This window comes from Apteryx mantelli, chromosome 6, assembly GCF_036417845.1.
Source record: "Apteryx mantelli isolate bAptMan1 chromosome 6, bAptMan1.hap1, whole genome shotgun sequence".
NCBI lineage: Eukaryota > Metazoa > Chordata > Aves > Apterygiformes > Apterygidae > Apteryx > Apteryx mantelli.
In genome coordinates, this window is record NC_089983.1 from 39,614,348 (window position 1) to 39,629,527 (window position 15,180).

At 47.9% G+C, this 15,180-nt stretch overlaps 1 protein-coding gene across 2 annotated transcripts in view; it reads right to left on the reverse strand.

Moving 5' to 3' along the window:
• ITGB5 (integrin subunit beta 5) overlaps positions 1–15,180 on the reverse strand; it is an 80,727-nt gene that overhangs the window by 17,861 nt on the left and 47,686 nt on the right. For both annotated transcript variants that reach the window (XM_067299321.1, XM_067299322.1), the window contains exon 10: positions 11,949–12,378. In XM_067299321.1, coding sequence (XP_067155422.1) covers positions 11,949–12,378 — 430 coding nt within the window. The remainder of the gene's footprint in view (positions 1–11,948; positions 12,379–15,180) is intronic.

Below are 15,180 nucleotides of genomic sequence, written 5' to 3' on the forward strand. Positions count from 1 at the left end.
ACAGGCAGAGGCATCCAAACAGCAGCCCATTACCCTTCCAAGCCCACAGCTGCCCCAGGGACAAGCCCAACTGCATTTCTGAAGTTCAAGATCAGAAAGGTGCTGGTTATCGAAGTGCCTCTCTCGGCGTGGCGGGGAGGTCAGAGGGCCCATGGGGAAGGAGAGCTGGGCAGACAGCACGGCTACCTGCAGCTCCGATGCTCGCGCCGTTATTTCCAAACACTGACAAAAGTCAACTCTCCAGCCCCGCAGGAGCATTAAGGACTTTCATCCACAAACACCTAATGAACCAGGTGCTCTTACAGTGCACCAAGTCCCCTCACTGCAGCTCTAGTCTTTTTTTTTTCTTTCACCCCAAAAGGCCTGACAAAGAAAACTGCTGGGCAAAAAGCAGTTTTCACTTGGCTCTTCCAACCCTGTCAAATACCGCGAAATGCCCATGGGTCCATAACCAGGAGCTTCTCCCCCACTTACTTACTTACTTCTTAGTCCTATCTCTTTGCCCAGGTCTGCTTACACTACCTACCCATTTAGCCTTGAGCTTTTGCCACAATGAAGACCCTGGAAGACCCAGAAAGATGAGGAGTTGGGGACATATGGTGAACACTCGGCTATATGAAACACAGGTGAAAGGACCTGAAGAAAAACTAGAGCGCTATAACCCTCTCACTGACATGTGGCACCTCTGGGAAGGACGAGCCACCTCTCCCGGTCCGGCGTTGGCGTGAACGTGAACTGGCAAGGTCTGGCAGCAGACGCTGGCGCTGCGCGTGCAGCCAGGCAGGCCAGCAGTGATAGAGCTCACTCAGGCATGCACAAAAAAGATAGGTTTGTTCTCAAAATAAAACCTGGCTCCAAAACAAAGATCCAGGATCCCAAATCCCTGAACTCCAGGGCCAAACTCTACGGTTCAGGCCCATCCTTAAAATGAAAAGCAGGATAATTCCCACCTACCAAAGCACGTATGGTCTTAATGTCCTTTCAGCTGGACCTCATTAAGAGGAGTGTTCTCCAGAGCAAAGAGACATTCTTCTTCTGCAAAATCCTGTGCCGCAGGAGCAGGCCTAGTTTTGTGTTTGGATGCAAGCACATAATCTGGCGCAAGTTCACCAAAGGTTCGTGAGTTCTGGACTGGATTTTTGCCTTCCCAAGGATGTTGGAAGAAGTCATAGTTTCATTCAAAATGAAAAGAAAAAAGAAAAAAAAACCCTACAGCTTATACTGCACTTCACTTTCAGTTCTCACGTTTGATTTTTAAACTGAACCAAGCAAAATTTAGGAGCTGCCAGTGCACGCTAACATGAAATGTGGAGACCCAGAATTTCACTCACCTGCTTGTTTTAGGCCTCCATTTGCCTCTAAACCCAAAATACAGCATTCACTTCCAAATGTTTATTTCTGTTAATTACTATAATCAGAAAGAACAAATGCAAATGCCAAACTGAGCGGGAAGCTTGCCATAAAACTAGAATATTTAAATGAGAACATTTTAAGATCATCTTCCATCTTTGGGGAGCAAGAACCTGGCGCATTTTGTTTTCAAAGTTCAGTTTTTCTTTGTTTTGGAGCTTTCTACCTTCTGAGACACGAAGTCAGCAGCAATGGGAGGGGATGGCTGCAACAGCTCCTACGGGTCTGCGGACGTGTATTTGCACAGCGCTGCCACTGCGAGATGCGCCCTGTACCACTTTAAGAACAGAGACCCACAGACGGAGCTCTGGCTCCTGTAAAGATGTAAAGACGTCACTTCTTTATTCTTTAATTCTGCCATGGTATTTAATGCCTCATTAGCATGCATTAATGGTTGCAAAGGGTCTGCTCGAGGACAAGGAGAAACACCAGTGAAAAGAGGCAGAAACAGCAGCACTCTGTGTGGTTAGGCTTTCGAGGGAATCGCTGCCAGATCCTGGGAGGGCTGCAAGGGACTTTGATAGCAATGAGAGCTTCGGTAGGGTGAAAGAAGGGGCAAAAAAAATGATGGTATTTCCCTTTCATGCAGGGAACGGAAACTCTGGCAAAGCAGCACTCAATCCACTTGGGGACAAAAAGACCAAATCAATTACTGTTTCAGTGTGAGCAACAAAAACAAAACCTTGGCATGAGCAAAGCATGGCAGGGCATGATATACCTGTTGTCCAAAAACACTAAGGCATATCAAGAATAAAAACAGCCCTGAACAGGGAGAAGAACACAAATATCATTTGTGTTCCCGTGAGAAACCCATGCAAAGACCAGTAAGATTAAACACGCAGTGACGTAACAGGAAGGCCTAGCGGTGTAATAACGAGTAATATATTTGCTTATCGTGAAAGAGACCCAAAGGACCATGTGCACTAAATAAACAGTGTAATACCTCAGAACCATTTATCTGCCACAGAAACGCAGCCACCTGTGGAAGGAAACACGGCAAGTGCTTTCGGCAACGCAGCACAAGCGGTGCCTGGGCAATTGCAGGACGAGCGGCCTAGACGAGAGGTCACCAGCGAGGAACTGGAGCCTGGCCGAGAGCTTTACCTCTTGGAAAAGCGAAGCGTATCAGCTGAATGAAAAGGCCAGCACCAAGGCTTTTACTTCCGTCCCCCAGCGAGCGCTGCGGTCTCCCCTCCCGGCACCGAGGCACGAGCAAGCGCCCCAGCGGAGCAGTCGCTGCCGGTTTCTTGGGGCTAACCCTTCCCCAAGCTGCCGGCCGGGCGGTCAACAGCAATTGCGCCGAGGCCCGGCCTCCCTGAGGAGCAGGGGCTGCTTTTCCTCGCGCCCTCGTCCAGCCCTGCCGCCGAGACGGAGCAGCCTTCTTCCGTCCCTGGCTGTGGCTGTGCGCAGCGGCTCCTTCCGTGTCGGTGTCCCCGCTATACGAAGCCGTCTGAGCACCTCCGGGCAGCCCGGGGACGCTGCCCTTCACCGCCCTCCTGCGCGCCCGGCCCGTTTCGAGGCCGTTCAGCCCCCAAGCGCTCTGATTTCTGGAGCCACGTGCCACGCGCTGGAAACCAGCTCGTTCCGGGAAGGCAGCGCCTGGCGAGGGTCACGCTCTGCCGTTCGTCCCAGCTCAGTGGCTGTTTGCACCATCCCGGTTCTTCAATATCTTCTGCCTTTTGAACCAGCCTGGAGGAGGACAGGGAAGGCAGATCCTTCCGGAGGAAAGCAGCACATGTCTCAGGATTAAGCCGCACAGAGAGCAGAACAGAAACCAGGCTAAAGGGAAAGAATTAACAAACAGGGAGAGGAAGCAGAAGAGAGAGGCTGGGGAAGGGGGGAGATGTCATCCCAGGGGAAGCAGCACGGCACCTTCAAGAGGATGCTTGACCCGGACGCGTGCAAAATAAACGTGCTGAGTACCTCCAGCACTCCTTCGAGAAGTCCCACCGCAGAACCAGGGCTGCTCGCGTCCCCTCAGAGCTCTTGCCGGGAACGCTCAGCGCCGGGGCCGCCGTGGGCTTACAGGAAGCATCGTACCGCATCTGCAAGAGCCGCTGAGAGCTCACGTGCCAGGGGACTAAAGGCTTCGGGAAGACAAACCTCAGATGCATCCAAATGCCTCCCACACGGCTCTCAGCCTCTCTGTACACGCCACGGGTCCTTGAGATTAGCACGCTGAGAACCGCACGTGAAACTGCAGAACTAGTTTAGAAAGAGAGAGACCTTAAAGTGACCTGCAAAGGGTAAAGGAGCTGCTGGGAGCGAGAGGTAAATTGCTTGGGGCCGGAGCCATTTCTCCGCCGCGCGCTCGCGCAGCGCCAGGCCGGGCTGCGCCTGACAAACCGCGCGAGGACGGGGCTCTCCCGCGGCGGGGGCTGCGCCCGGGCCGCTGCCCCCGACCAAGGGGCACGGCGGGAGGCGAGGAGGCTGCCGCTGAGAGCTGTCCTGCCCTCCCAAGCAATTCGGGAGCCCAGGGGCCTCCCGGCTCTGCATCGCGACGGGCGGCGCACCCTCGCAAGCAGACACGGCCGCTGGACCCCGGGCGCACGTCCCTGCGGTTGCTCATCCTCTTCGCGCTGTGCGAAGAGCAGAGCTTCTCAATGGCATTCCCCGTCGAAAGCCGAGAGGTTGTGAAGGAGCGCTGCGCTCGGAGCCGAGCCATCGCGAGCCACGTCCCCGGAGCCGGGCTGACCTTTAAGGACAGCGCCGCGGGGAGCAACGCCAGCGATTCAGCGCACCAGGTGCTTCCCAGGCCGTGGCGACCAGCGTCCCGTCCCGGGAGCGAGACCTCAAAACCAGCGTCCTGGCCCCAGGGGGCAGCGAAAGACTCCGCGGCTCCTTCCCCGCGTGCGGAGTCGTTTTCCGAAGCTGCGCTTCGGCAGCTACGCTCTGCCTCCCCAAAGCGCTGTAACGGCACGGTAGTCACGGTGCTGCCGCAGGGCCGGAGGCAGCTGCCAGCTCCCCGCCGGCAGCAGCTGCATTTCGGTGACGGAGCAAGCGAAGCCTCCAAGCGCGGGCGGGCTGCCCTTTCCAACAGCTCTGCCTTGCAGGAGTTTTTAAACAGGAACGCACGAATATCAACATCTTACATCAGAAAAAATCCTGTTTATACAAACAGGCTGCAGAAAAGAAGCGGAGCTTTTCCTGATTTGGGGCTCAGGCGTTCCATGAGGTCGAATCATGAGAGCTGCACGGCTAAATGTGACCCGCGAGGAAACCCTGTGCCCAGAGCTAGAGCAACGTTAGCCTGAGTAGCACTGAGGTGAATTCAGTTTACTGCTGTTCCAGTTAATCCTCATTACATCCTAAAGCCCTGCCTGCCCCAGCTGACCTCAGCCTTACATTTCTTTAAGCTAATCCACAGGACAAAAGTAAATGGGGCTGACCTCAACCTTACATTTCTTTATAGTAAATCACATGACAGGAGTAAATGGAGCTGACCTAAACCTTACATTCCTTTATGTTAATCCATGTGAGGAGAGTAAATGGAACATGCCCAGCTTAACACTTTAACCCAGGAAAAGGAAGACAAAAGGGGAGGCCCCACATTTGGGTTTCTTATTAAATTTTTGCAGAGTCTTTATAAATTCCCACTGGAGCCAAAACATTTCATTAGTCGAGGAAGGACATACAGCTTGGGTACCCAGAGAAGCGGCGTAGGTGCTTCGGCCTCAGCTCATAGCTGCTAGTGATGTTTATGGGCTAGGATTAGAAGGAACACAACCAGTCATAGGCTTTTATTTTTTCTTTCTCATTCACTGAGATATTATTTGATCTGCTTCTTCGCAGGTGTACAGACTTCTCCGGGTAAGGGCTTTTGTCGAGCTGTTTCTGCTGGCAATAAAAGCCAAGGCAGAAGGGAAATGCAGCAAGGAAAAAAGAGTTTCTATGAAGCTCCAGGAAAACTTGCAGCCTGAGTGACTCTTGAGCCTCTTCACGGGACCACATTTTAAAAGACAGCTAATACTGGAGTCCCATCTCCTTGTTACTTATTCTGCCCACGACATCCCTCTGGACCAGCCAGAGGCTCTGCAGGGAGAAGATCTAAAGATGTGTGAAACCAGGTTTGCTGGCTGATAAGGAGCTACAGGCACACAGCACCCCGTACAGCCTGACACATCTATCTATCTATTTTTATTTTCTAGCCCAACCTAATGAAGCAGCTGGCACCACCAGATTGCGCCGTGGTCCTGAGCTGAGAGGACTGGGACACGACGTCGGTCAGCAAAATAAGCCCCAAAACTCTCTTAGTTGTGATCCCCAGTCCTCCTCTGGCTGGTTATCTCTGCAGAGTTGTATGCTGAGCTACAGGAAAGCTTCAGAGCAGCCACAGCGCCCTTTTCCCTCTGCAGCTGCATGAATCATTGTTACAACAGCCCCTGCACAAACACTTAGCAATAACCTAAGAATTATTTTTAACTTTCACGTCTTATATGGTCCTTTCGCCTCTCCCGTTCATTTCCAGCTTTCCTACACAGCAACCTGCATCAGTGCTCAGGCTCCATCCTTTAACACGAACTAAAAAAAATCCCCCAAAATCAAAAAAACCCACAAAAAAACAAAGATAAGAAGACTTGACATGACAGAGGGGGAAAAAAAAAAAAAAACACCCAAAACATTGCAAATGTGGTTTAGGCTCCGTTCCCTATTTGAATACCTCTTTCTTCCACAGGCCGCAGTGTTCCCTTCTGATATGTGCTAAATTTGCTTTATACTGAATCACTCTTTGGAAACACTGCAAAGGATCCGAGTCAGCAGACACAAACAAGTTCCCTTTCCCTCCCCTAAACCGCACTCGGCCCATCACCCATACCTCAGAGATTATCAGATCAAATACCACCGATTTCTTTCTTAATCAAACACAGCAGCTTCTGGGACAGGCTTACATGCTAGGAATGAGGATAATTAAGACAAAAAAGTATTTAAACCAGGATCACCTTTATCCTTGCATCTGAGCCTTCCCTGGCACACCAGCGTCCTGATCTGACACTAGGCACCACCACAGGGCAGATGAATCATGACTACAAAAGTAAGTGTGGAAAAAAGGTCCGTTTCCCATAAGAATTGCCCACGCCCACAGTAATTGGCGGACTGGTAACAGGCCTCACTACGAGTCACAGGGTGGATACATCAGCTGTACCATCAAACCTAGACATTACTCTCAAAATGCTAGGATAACACATTTGCATCTCTACTGCATAATGAGAAACTGCAGCACTAGCACTGGAAGGCATCTTCCCATGACACCCACTGCAAAGACGGAGTTACTAAATATTTTTATGGTGCCTAGGACTGGGAACTGCAAAAGCAACTTGCAAAAGCAGGACTGAGATTCCTAATTTGCGGTTGAGTTAAACAAGAGACCTATGTCACTGGGCATCAGTATAAGCTAAAAACTTTCAGCTCTTCCCCATTTAATAAAATGAGAAAAGGGAAGCGCTCAGAAATAAGCACCAAGTTCCTGAAGGACTTGTGCATCCTCAGCAGTTTGTGAAGTGGTCTTTCTGGAGAGCAGCTTGAGTTGCACTGCGCGTTGGCTAGTCTAAGCAGACAGCTTCTCTGTGCCATGGATAAGCCATGGATTTTCAGTGAGCTGTGAATTCCTAAATCCCCTTTCAAAAATGATTTTGCCGCTTGCACGTATTCGCAGATCTTACATCTGACACTTTACTGCTGACACTAGTTTTTCATATCACAGGAAATACCGTACAGACAAGCAAGGCAGGGCTCCAACCTATCATGATTCCTCTGTGCTTTAGCCAGCCAGCTACAATCTTTAGTTATCTTAACCATTAAATATGCACGCAGTTGCTTAAGACTTAGCGAGAAATTGAAGGGTTTAATTTACAATTGCAGAGTGTTTATAAATCTGATTTGTTGTCTAATTTTTGTGGTTTCTCTTGTCTATTTTTTCAGAAAGACCTGATCCTACCAAGCTGCACTGAAATCAGCAATATCTGCCTTGTTGCTCATTAAGTATAGATTGTCAGGACGAGATTTTTAAGGGGAGAAACAGTTCACAACATGGTAATTGTTCTTTATTTACACCGTGGTAGCGCTCAGAGGTTGCAGTCTTGCTTTGCAGTCAAAACAAAGAAACAGTCCTGGGCTGAAGAACTCACAAATTATAGCCACTTGGGCAGCCAGGGTAACAGTAATGATGATTAACAGGAAGCCTCACTAGACAGACCAAAACACAGAAGATGCTGCACTTCAAAAAAAAAGCACACCCAAGACAAAACAACAACAACAAAAAAAATCTCCAAACTGAAACTAATGAAGCTTGGCCTCTGGCAAATCAGCCTCTCTTCATGAGAGGCAAATGCGTGATGCTCTCTCCAGGGCCTCTCCTCTCTCTCTCTGACTACCTAGTTTTATGGGGCCTTTAGGAATGCGATTAGCACTGAGATGTTTCCTCCTTTGTCAAATTCACTGGAAGCCAGCCAAGCGGTTCAAAAGTCACTGGGACGCACAGCAACCTGCAAAGGACACGAGTCCTGATTCCATAGAGGAAGGCAGGCTCAAAGCAGGAGGGGTCTCCTCCTCTCTAAGAGCCATCCAAATCTTACAGGGTAAAAGCCAGAGCAGTGTGCTGAAGCTCCCAACATAAAGTGCAACTATGCGCAGTATTCAAAAAACTTTTCTGTCTTCCCATCCAGTGACAGCAGCCAGCCTGAATCCACCAGGGCAATTTGATGCTCTTTCCAGAGAAAAACTTTAAGTAGAGCATTCAAGGGTTTGGAAAGTGACTTCCTGTTTTGCCAGAACGCATATTGCAATGAATAACCTGTTCATTTCTCAAAGGAAAAATAGGAACAAACCTGTCTCTTTTGGAGGGGCTAGGGGACAGAGCAAGAGCACTTAAGCAAGCCATTCTGTATGTCCCTTCCAAAAGACATTGAACTATGCTTTGAAACAGCTATTCTGGAGCTATTACTGGATTTAGGGAGCAATAAAGCAAATGCTGCTGACTTATTAGTAGCTGGATGCAGCTTTAATCAACATTTACGATGTATTATAAATGACTTATTTTCCCATCCCTTTCTCACAGAGGCAGAATGCACATTAAATCTCACATTAACAAAGCAAATAATGGATGCAGGACCTACAGCCTTCCCTGCACGAGAACTGAAATTCTCTGGGTCCACCTCTGACCTGGAATAATAAAATTCTTGCCTCTTCTTTAAACTATCTCCCACTCAAAAATCTGCTTCTCTACTTCATGTGGGCCATGAAAGGAAAAAAAATCCATAGGCAGCAATGTCTGAAACACTGACAAAATGAGGTGTCAGTATTTAGAAATGAAGCTGGGAATGAAAACTTCCTTGCTGGCCAAAGGACCAAGTACCAACAGACGAGTTCAAAGTTTATTTCAGACTATAAAAACTCTCTGTGATTTTGGCTGTTTGCTTTATTAGGAGTTATCAAATTAACAGCGTAACACTGAGAAGCAGTGGCAGACTCAACCCATCAAAGTGGCTCAGAGTCTAAGGGTATTAGATTTATTTTGAGGCAACAAATGTTTTTGTAAACTAGAGCATCAGCTGCTCGCTTTGGTGATTTGAAGCTTGCCAATAGCACTGTATCCTGACCCCAGGAAAAGCAGGATTCGTTCCTCTGGTGTCCCAAGCCAGCATTCATGCTCCTGTCTGAGACAGCTGATCAGGGAACTACAACTCAACCAACTGCCTTTAAGCTGGAGCCTCAGGAGGAAAGAAAACAAACAAACAAACCAGTCAAGTTTAGCAAAGCAGCTCTGGATTTAGAGTTGTGATAAATCAAGGAAGCTGCAGGTATTGGCAAGAACCTGGGAATATGTAATATCTGAGAGCAATTTGCCTCCAAGCTCTATGTTGTGCTAGTGACTCAATGGGAACAAGCTTTGTTCTGGATCATAAAAGGGAGAAATGCCAAGGACAGTTCTTTGGCACAAGGGCTCAAAGTGCCGCCGAGATGAGGCATACAAAAGGCTTGACCACATATGTGAAAAATGATTTGTGCATGTGTGGATTTCCACCACTCAGCTTGGACAATAAGGTTTTCTTTCCTCTTCCCTCCATTGCTCCCTAAACCTTTGGTCAGTTTGGACTGGTTACTCTCTCATCTGCTCTGTCAGGGATATGCACTAAATGGTTCATAGTGTTGTCTTGTTCAGCAGCTTGGGCAGATGTAAAGGCATTTAAGAGGGGACACACATCCAGTGTGCTTCAACTTAGGTTGGGTTCTTTGGGGCTGAAAATGTTGTTTGAAGCAGAAACTCACTGAGAGGCATGAAGCATCTTCTAAAGTAAAAGAAGATTTCATAGAGCATAAATAAAATCCTTGATAACCCTGATGAGTTCCCCTTACTGGCCTACACCAAGCAATTCCAGAACAAGAACGAGAGAACAGTGGTCTCCCAGCAAAATAATGGTTTCTTCCAAGCTGCTGTTTCAGTTCTGCATTTGGCAAAACCTAGCTGAGTCTCTCTTCACTGTGGGATTGAGTCTGCAAGAGCTGCACTCGCTTGGGTGTGTGTCAGGAAGACAGGGCACTTCAGAGGCAGAAGTTGTGGGAAGAGGATGACAGAAGGGACATACGGGAAGTCCTGCTGCATGAACAGAAGCAGTGAACGGAAAAGTTACCCCATGCAGTGGCCCCAGATGAGCTCCTGAACACAACATGTGATTCAAACTCTGCTGTCTCTGAAGTATCTATACATGCCGGTAGACTGAGAAACCCAGTCCCTAGTTAAATGCACAGTCTTCTTCGACAAGGCACCATTTTGTAGGGAGGAGAGAGCAAACTTTTATTGGAAGAAAACAGAAGGGCTTGTATATGAGATTGCCATTTGTCGGGGCAGTGGTGGGCCCTCCGTGCCGGACCTCTCTGCGTGCAGCATGACACAGCCCCGCTGTGCAAAATTCAGGCCCTCAGATGCACTCTGCAGGCTGGAGAAGCACCAAACCTCGCGGACCAACAAAACTGGCTTTAAATGTTATGTCATGGGCAGTCCACTGCACTGTTTGCTAATAAATGGAGTCAACCTAACTCTTTTGTGGAATGATGCTATGAAAACAATATAGTCACATGGAAAATTCCCAGGCAATACTGCCCTCAATTACATCCACAGTTGGCTTTATTTTTCCCCATTTACCTTAAAATATCTTTTTTTCCTCATTACAAACTCTTCTTTCCATTCCTGCATCTTTAGAGACAGCTACTAGTTTTCCAGGTCTTGGAGAGTCACTGTGGGAGCTGATATATGGCCTTCTCTCTACTTTGCAGCAGGAGCCCCAGGACTCTGTATCCAATTGCTGCCAAAAGTTCGTGTGTGGGGATGCCTGCCTCACTTGCAGACAGTACAAAAACACTACTAGCCACTCTTGAGGAAAATGAGCAAAACCAGCTTCTGCTCAACTGATAACATGACAGTCTCAAACAGCCAGAAATTTACAACCAAAAGCTGGCCAACCATCTACTATCCAACTCAAAAAAACTGCGTTATAAAATAAATAGGGGGAAAAAAAAAACCTCCACTTCCCCAGAGAACAAGTGGAAAATAGCTATTTTGCAAGCTTATCCTAAAAGCAAGACAGCCCTCACAAAACTGTACGTGGTTTTGGAAATTTTGTCCGAGCTTTTCAGTTTAGGAAGTATTTTGCTTGCTTGAAAACAGGCAAGTTTTAAAGAATAATGTTTTCCCCAGCTCCAACTGAAGGAATTATGTCCAAGGGCTAATCCAGGCCATATGTGCAAGGCAAATTATGTGACCTCAGACTGACAAGGAAGTAAAGCAATATTAGTAAACACAACTGAATATTCTTCTACCTTAGCTTAAGCAAAATGGACCAGCAACATCTTTATCAGTGGCTAGAAAAATCTATACATGACAGATCTTTAGAAATCTTCAGCACAAATTTTCTCTAATAAGTAACAGATGAGCACAGCCTTTCCTTTCACCTGCACTGTATCAGTGGATTACTTCAAGTGCTTAATCTTTAATAAAGATTGTTTCTATCTACGCAGGGATGGCTAGCACATGTAGAACAAATCCAACCTAACGAGTCACCCAAAAGCTTCAGAGAATTCAAGCCTGCGATGGTTTACTCTTTCCTAAGGATAGACTTCAGCATGGAAGAGATGTGCGTGGTTATCCATACTGAGTTCAAAATAATCATACCAAAGTGAAGACTTCTCAGTCTGCTCATCTCTCTGGGTCATGGGCAACAGACAAGCTTGGAAGGGCAGATCTTTATATTCTGTTGTTGGAAACCCAGTTCTCATGGGATAATACACTTTTTGATTATTAGGGGAGTTGTATAGTTCCACTTAAAACCTCCCTTTCCTCTTTCTCCCTGGAGAGAAAGAAAAGGGAGCACAGATCCCTTCAAAAGCAAGCTGCAGAGCATGCGCAGACCCTTGTCGCACCTTGTGCGGGGCACATACCAGGGCCACGAGCGCTCCCCACCCACACCAGCAAAAGGTTTCCTAAACTTCAGGTGGTTTCTCAGTACGAGCAAAGAGAAGGGTGGAGAGGGATGAAGGATGCTTACCTGAGCAGAGGACACCCTTGTACCGGGCACATGAGAAGTCATCGCACTCGCAGAAGGACCCGTAGATGTTTCCGAACTCGCTCTCGTAGCAGATGCACTGGTTGCAGCTGCACTCCCCTCTCCCGCTGCAGATGGGCTTGCCTTCCACCTCCCGGCACATATTGTGGTACATGTTCCCGTTCGCGCCCTCCTCGCATTCGCACTTGGCGCCCAGGTAGCCCGGGTCGCACTCGCACAGCCCGCAGGCGTAGGTCCCGTTCCCGCTGCACTTGCTGCTCTCCTGCTCGGCCCAGCCAGTGCACCCACAAATGCAGTTGTAGGTCACTACGACCTCCAGTGTGTCCCGAAACCCAGCAGGCTTGATAGTGAACACGTGGGAGGTGTCCTCGGCAGGACAGCTTCGTGCTTCCACTGACACCTCAAAGGAAACCTGAGGAAGAAAGTTGAGACGTAAGCGAAGAGAAATGAACACGTCACTAAAGTTGCCTTGCTGGGGTCTGAGAGACACCACAGCCCCACAGGGAAGGGCATCGAGAGGAGGATGCCCCCAAGTGTGTCCTGAGCTCTGCCACTTATCTGCAGTGGCAACACACTTCCCTGCTTTTCCCCCGACGGATAGCTGGTGAATCCTGATGGTTTATGGTTATTGTCTCAGGCTCTGCCATAACACAAATAATGCATAAGAGATGAAAGCCTGCAGGAGCTTTGGGGGTTTGAAGTTCAAACTTTTCTTTCTACACCAGAAAACACCCTGTGAAAGCCCAGCAGAGGTCCTTCTAGGCTGTTCATCTGCACTAGGAAGAACATCTCATCAGCAAAGGGCTGACCTCGCTTGTCAGTGCCACTGCCCTCATGAGACTGCATGTGGGCAACCGAGGGCCCGCAGAGCTAGTCCTCAGCAGAGCCACGGGCTCACCAGCAGCAAGCAAGCAAGGCTGGTAAGTGAAGGAAGGAGGAAATGGCAAATGTACTGATGAAAAACCTTGGAGCGATTTCGCTGAGCAGTGCCATCCTGAGTATGCCAACTTTCATTCCCAGGTGTGGAAAAAGTATCCGAAACAATTTGGAGTCTAACAAAGATTAGGGTCATTGATCTGCAGCTCAATGTACTGAAAACTGCCCATTGCATGAGGGCTTTAGGCATCCTTAAAACTGTCCATGTCCCCTATGGGTAAACAAGGGAAAACCAGAACACCACATGATCCAAAGGGAAAGAGCACAGGAACAAGCCAGATGTTTCATCTCTGCAAACTACGTAACAGATACAGAGGGGGGGAAAAAAAGAAAAAAAAACATAAAAAGGGAAATGTTAAGAAAGAACAGCCAGTCATCTGGTTTTTTTTTGCTTTCTGTTAAGTACATGTAGTCACAAGAGTCCACTCCAGCCTGAGGGGAAGGTTTTTGCTAGGTCAGACAGGCTCTCCATTATCCACCAGAGGCTCTTTTGGCCCCTGAACACCTCTGACCTCCCCTTCAGCGCCTCCCTGCAAACTGCCTACTGGACCTTTCCAGTTCCTTTTGAGGGGAGACTGACAAAATACTGTGACCTCTCTTTCCTCCTGGCTTTACTTCCTCTTCTGCCTTTCCCTCCTGCAACTTTCTCTTCCTTCTTTTCCACCTCTTGCTCCTCTGCTTACCCTAGAGATGCCATTCTGTCCCACTCTGATTTCCTTGGGGTCACTTTTATCCTGTCCCCTTCCCCTTAGCCTCTCACTCCCCCCTCTCATTTCTCACCTCTTCTCCAAGTATAAGCACGTTTTAGTCTCTTCTGCCTTAGAGACACCTTGTCTCCATGTCTCTCGTCAGCTCCACTGCTCCTTCTTTGCTCTTAAAGCTTCATGAGTTTGTCATTTCCAGCTATTGCCTAAAAAGTCATTCTTAACTTCTTTAACCTTCCTTAGGTTCCTCACACCAAAACTCCTCCTGGTTAAGTCTTTTCAGCAAACACCTGCAGCAAACAGTCTTAGTCTGTCACCTGTCAACCACGGCCTTTGTAAAATCATGTCTTCCACTGGCTTCCAAAACCGTGCCTTCTCCTGGACCAGCTCCCTCCTCACTGACGGGTATCCTTCAGTGGCCAGTCCCTCTTCCAGCCTTCAGAGGACTCACAGTGGCCCGTGCCCCAGTTCTCCTCTCCCCATAGGCTTCGCCATTGGCACCCTTGCCCTTGGCTTCCTTCACAAACCCAAGCTCATTTACTGCACCCGTATGTCAGATTCACTAACCTACACCCCTTTTTTTAGTCTTCCCTTCCCCCCAGCAAACTAAAAATTCCCACAGGGAATGTTTGGTTGACACTTTTCTGAAAAAATCCTTATTTCCTCTCTTTTTAAATAGAAATGGACGCAGGGATGGAGCTCCAGACCTGAAACTGTGGACTTCTATAGCTTGATCTTTGTCCAAAATCAGCTGAGGAAGACACAGAGCTGTGCTGCTCTACCTTGTGTTTTACTGTAGGCTGTGAACCCTGTACTAATTATAAAATGCCTCAGCTTCCCATTAAGATGTTTGAACAACGTGCTGCAATATTGTTTGCAATAAAGCTTTTAAAATCAAAACTGATGCTAACAAATTTCACCTGTTGATCCTACAGTGCAAAAATCTTCAACCACTAACCAAAATGTTTATTCTTTTGTGGATGGTTTATTTTAAAAGACACCACAAGCATTCCAGGGAACTCTTAAAACTTCTTACAGTCACCAGCCATTAGCAGCAATTTTCTCCATCGTGGATCACTGGTTTCTGTGAAGTGGGAAGGAGCTGTAGGAAATGGAACACCTTGTATATTCTAATGAAAGAATCAGGGCAAATATCTAGCAAATAGCTAGGCTTTCATGACATCAAAAATAAAAATATGTGTTGAAACCAAGCACAACCACAGATCTAGTGAATGCAACATAACAACTTCCGGTGCCTAAAAGATCAAGAATTTAGAAGGTTTTGTGGGAAGCCTGATCTGCATATGGAAATGTGCATTATTCACACAGTCCTAAACTTTCAGCACTCTATTAACAGGCCATTTTTGATACTCTGATAAACACTTTTGTTAAGATGGGCTTCACAAGGACTTCACTTTAGCACATCCTCCGGTTCTGCTTATACATCTCTCCCCTACCCATTTTCTGATTCTACCAGTGCCAGCAATTTTCTCCCTGGAAAAATCAAGAACATGTGACAGCCATTCGCTTGGCCCCTCATTTAACCTTGCTTTCTGGTGTGGCTCCCCAGGCCG